The 4,666-nt window shown below is 41.1% G+C and overlaps 2 protein-coding genes across 2 annotated transcripts; both read left to right on the top strand.

Moving 5' to 3' along the window:
- The first annotated feature begins 644 nt into the window (after nt 1-644).
- LOC129614824 (uncharacterized) lies at nt 645-1,502 on the top strand. Its single transcript, XM_055529723.1, has one exon. It carries the CDS (start codon nt 645-647, stop codon nt 1,500-1,502), a length of 858 nt encoding a protein of 285 aa, XP_055385698.1.
- Nucleotides 1,503-1,800: 298 nt separating this feature from the next.
- LOC129614822 (uncharacterized) lies at nt 1,801-2,709 on the top strand. Its single transcript, XM_055529722.1, has one exon. It carries the CDS (start codon nt 1,801-1,803, stop codon nt 2,707-2,709), a length of 909 nt encoding a protein of 302 aa, XP_055385697.1.
- The last annotated feature ends 1,957 nt before the right edge of the window (nt 2,710-4,666 follow it).

The following is a 4,666-nucleotide window of genomic DNA, read 5'->3' as shown; positions in this document are numbered from 1 at the left end:
ACATGCGCACCACGCCGCACATACTTCACAGCAAGCAGCAGCGATGGCGCCAGAGTTGTCCACTTTGACACTAGTCTTTGTACCCGGTAGTCATAACGTCCACACATGCGGCACGGCTATCAATTCCAGACAACAGGTCTAGCTACAGCATATATCAGAGTTGTTTCACCTACTACGGGCCAATATCAAAGAGCTGGGGCGCTGATTGATCCCGGCTCACAAAGTTCCTTTATAACAGAGTCACTGGTGCAAAGCTTGAGTTTAAAGAAGCAGAGGATAGTCGCTGACATACACGGTGTATCACAAACAAATATTGGCCAATCATTGGTTAGGGTCAGAGTAATAATTGAAAGTGCAAGTGGCTCTACAAGAGTACAGGTGTCGGGATTAGTGCTTCAAAAATTGACGAACTTGTTGCCAGAGCGAGACATCTTCGTGCAAGAGTGACCACACCTGAATGGATTAACTTTAGCTGACCCCGAATACTTCAAGATGGGAAAAATAGACGTACTCATCGGTGCTGACGTTTTTGACCAAATAATATTGGACGGTTTAAGAAAGGATCCGTTTGGCCGATTGCCCAGAATACGATTTTCGACTGGATCCTGTCCGGAACTGTAAAGCTACAAGATGTTCCAACAATAATGATAAACAACTTCCACATGCAGTCGGATTTAAATGAAACTCTGAAGAGGTTCTGGGAACTTGAAGAAATACCAGAAAATAAAATGATGACTGAAGAGGAGCTAGCATGCGAGAAACATTTTTGCAGTATACATTCAAGGGCTGTAGATGGACGATACCAGGTGGAGCTACCATTCATAGAAGAAGACCCAATTGAAATAGGAAGTTCGAGACACATTGTAGTTGCCAGACTCTTTGGTATGGAAAAACAGTTTTGCAAAAATCGACAACTTCAAGAGGATTATATCAAGTGCATTAATGAGTATAGCAACATGAATCATATGCAAAAGGTGGAACCAATCGAGTTGAGAAATGAAAATCAAAATGTCATTTCCAATTATTTACCGCATCACGGTGTCGTCAAGGAGAGTAGCTCCACCACGAAATTAAGAGTTGTTTTCGATGCGTCGCGACCCACATCTAACAGCTCATCCTTGAATGACAAGATGATGAAGGGCCCAGTCATCCAAGACGACTTGGCCACTCTTTTGCTCCGATTTCGAAAATATAAAGTTGCCTTTACAGCCGATCTCGAAAAACTGTATAGACAAATCAAACTTGCACCTAAACACACCGATTGTCAGCGAATAGTTTGGCGAGAATCACCTAGACAACCTATTTGTGATTATAAATTAACTACCGTGACTTTTGGCACTAAATCCGCACCCTTTTTAGCTACGCGAGTGTTAAAGCAGCTGGCTACAGATGAAAGGATCAGATATCCTTTGGCATCGCAGGCTACATTAGAGTCCTTTTATGTTGACGATTTGCTATCTGGCGCAGATTCACTTGAAGAAGCACTACAACTTCAGAAATAACTCATCAACATGATGGCTTCGGGTGGATTTTCATTACGTAAGTGCTCACCAAGTGCGGCACCATTACTGCAGGAGGTTCCTAAGGAGCACCGAGAAATTGACTTTGCAAATAGAGGATGCAGAAACGGTAAAGACGCTAGGAGTGCAATGGGACCCAGCCAACGACTACTTCTCGTATAGAATTACCAAATTGGAGGATGGAGCCTCGAAATGGACAAAGCGATCAGTTCTATCAGAAGTGTCTAAATTGTTCGATCCGCTTGGTTGGCTGGCACCCTGTATCATTTTGGCCAAGATAATGATACAGAAATTATGGCTGTCTCGTTCGGGCTGGGACGATGATTTGGAAAAGGCGCTACAAGATGAAAGGCAGAACTACAGATCAAGTCTTACAGAATTAGAAAAGATCAAGATTACTAGATGGTTCAGTTACACCTCGACGGCATGTAAAATGGAACTACATGGTTTTTGTGATGCGTCAATTAAAGCGTATGTGGCAGTTGTCTATTTGCTAGTCAAAAACGAAAGCGGTAACAGGCAAATTAGTCTGGTGGCGGCAAAGTCAAAAGTAGCTCCAATAAAGACGATTTCTTTACCAAGACTAGAGCTGAGTGGAGCAGCATTGTTAGCAAAATTAATAAGACGGATGATCTGCGTTTTGAAAATTACGAACTGGTCAGAGGTACGGGCCTGGACAGATTCCCAGATTGTTTTAGCCTGGCTTCAAGGGCATCCAAGTAAATGGACTACTTTTGTGGCAAATCGGACTGCTGAGATCCACCATTTATTGGGAAAGAATATATGGCGACATGTACCGTCAAAGCAGAACCCAGCAGACTGTGCTTCGCGGGGTGTTCTACCTTCAGAACTGCCAAATCTGGACTTATGGTGGCGCGGACCTGAATGGTTGAGCATGCCTGAACAATTTTGTCCTAATAGAGCCACATGCGAGAGCACCGACGAAGAAGTGCGTAAATCAGCAACTTGCTACAGTACACTCACTAACGATCATCTTGATAACAATATTCTAGGGTTACAAAATAGGTTGTCCACATTTACGAATTTAATACGAGTAACTAGCTATGTGAGAAGATTTATGAGTGTTGCTAAGAAAGTTAAGCATGATGGCAGTTTTATAACAGAATTCAATGCAAGTGTATTTACATGGATACGCATTGTTCAAGGGCATCAATCATTTTGCGCATGAAATATTTCAGCTTCAAAAACGAAAAGTTATAAATGGAAACAGTAGTCTGTCAAAACTAAGCCCTTTTTTAGGCGAAAGTGGAATATTGCGCATAGCAGGTCGCTTACGTCACTCAGAATTAAACTACAATGAAAGATTTCCTATTATTCTTCCCGATAAAAGTCCCTTTGTGCGACTATTGTTGGAAAAGGTTCATCGCAAAACTTTATATGGTGGTGCCCAACTTATGCTGAATGTTTTAAATAGGAACTATTGGATTATTGGCGCAAGAAACCAAATTCGGCAAGTGATACACAAGTGTATAACGTGCTACAAACAGCGCGCGGCAGTTCAAACCCAATTAATGGGTGACTTGCCAGCTTTTCGAGTCAGGGCTGCACGACCATTCACACACCCTGGAGTTGACTACTGCGGGCCCTTTGAAATCAAAACCCACAAAAGTAAAAATCCTAGGATGTACAAGGCATACATTGCAATTTTTATATGCCTCACAGTAAGGGCCATACATATAGAACTGGTGACGGATCTTAGTAGTGAAGGCTTCATCGCGGCTTACAGACGATTTAGCAGCAGACGTGGCAAATGTCAAGCTATCTACTGTGACAACGGCACTAATTTTGTTGGGGCCAATAAAGCAATTGCCAAACAACACAAACAAATGCTACAGCAATTAAAAGAAGAGTTGGCACAGTCGCACGAAAATGAAGGTGTGGCATTCCATTTTATACCACCGGGTTCACCTCATTTCGGCGGTTTGTGGGAGGCTGGAGCACGATCTACCAAGCAACACTTAAGGAGAGTACTCGGTAATATTAAGTTAACTTATGAAGAATTGGCAACTGCTCTAGCGCAAATTGAGGCCTGTCTAAACTCTAGGCTCTTATGCGAAATCAGCAGAAATCCAGAAGATTATAAGGCTCTAACACCTGGGCATTTTTTGATTGGCGACGTAATTGTCATGCCACCTGAACCTTCAATCTTAGATTTTGCTGAAAATCGGCTGAACAGATGGCAACTGCTTCAAAAGCTGTATCAAACCTTTTGGACCCGTTGGAGCCGCGAATATTTGTGCAGATTACAACAATGACCAAAATGGACTAAAAGGCATGACAACATGCAATTGGGAGACTTGGTCCTCCTAAAAGATGAAAATTTACCACCAAGCAGATGGCTGATGGGTCGCATCATCGAGACTCACCCCGGTCCAGATGGACTAGTTCGAGTAGTTACCATCAAGACGAAGAATGGGACACTAAAACGTTCAATAGTGAAGATTTGCTTACTACCAATACATTCAAGGGCGAACGAAACCGAAACATCGCATTGATCAATCGAGAATGATTAATCGTACGCAAAAAAAAAAAATCGCGAACGTAAAGTATGCACCTTCACTTTATTTAAATTATGTACCTACGCTATACCGAAATTATACACCTACCCTATATCAGAATTATGCACCTACATTATGTCAGAATTATACACCTACACTGTATCAGAATTATGCACCTACACTATATCAAATTTGCGGGCCTACACTTAATACTAGGAGAACACCTAATACAAAATTTTGCAAATCTACACTTAATACTAGAAGATGCACCTAATACAATATTTCGAATCTACACTTGAATATATCTATATATATATTTAATTTTAATTAATAATTTTTTTTTATTTGATCAAAAATTTCCAATTATTAATTTATTTTTTTTTTTCTCTCCTTCCCCAATTCCACATCCTAGATTTCCGGAAAGCGAGCTCAGGCGCTATAACCTTCCATCCTTTTACGTTCTCTATTTATAGATGTTAGAACCTAAAAACCTAAAAGGATGCTGCCTTAGAATATGGAAATTATGTTCAAAGCATTTTCGATTGGAAATGATACACTTACCGATTACCATTACCACATGGATAACTTTAGAAAAACATCAACACATCGTTTTGTCATCTTCAGCCA

Source organism: Condylostylus longicornis, unplaced genomic scaffold, assembly GCF_029603195.1.
Source record: "Condylostylus longicornis isolate FDR11 unplaced genomic scaffold, ASM2960319v2 ptg000121l, whole genome shotgun sequence".
Taxonomy (NCBI): Eukaryota; Metazoa; Arthropoda; class Insecta; order Diptera; family Dolichopodidae; genus Condylostylus; species Condylostylus longicornis.
The sequence above is the reverse complement of the archived record's forward strand: the minus strand, read 5'-3'. Positions and strand labels throughout refer to the sequence as shown.

Coding starts and splice junctions, on each gene's coding strand:
- LOC129614822 (XM_055529722.1), top strand. CDS start 1,801: ATGATACAGAAATTATGGCTGTCTCGTTCGGGCTGGGACGATGATTTG.
- LOC129614824 (XM_055529723.1), top strand. CDS start 645: ATGATAAACAACTTCCACATGCAGTCGGATTTAAATGAAACTCTGAAG.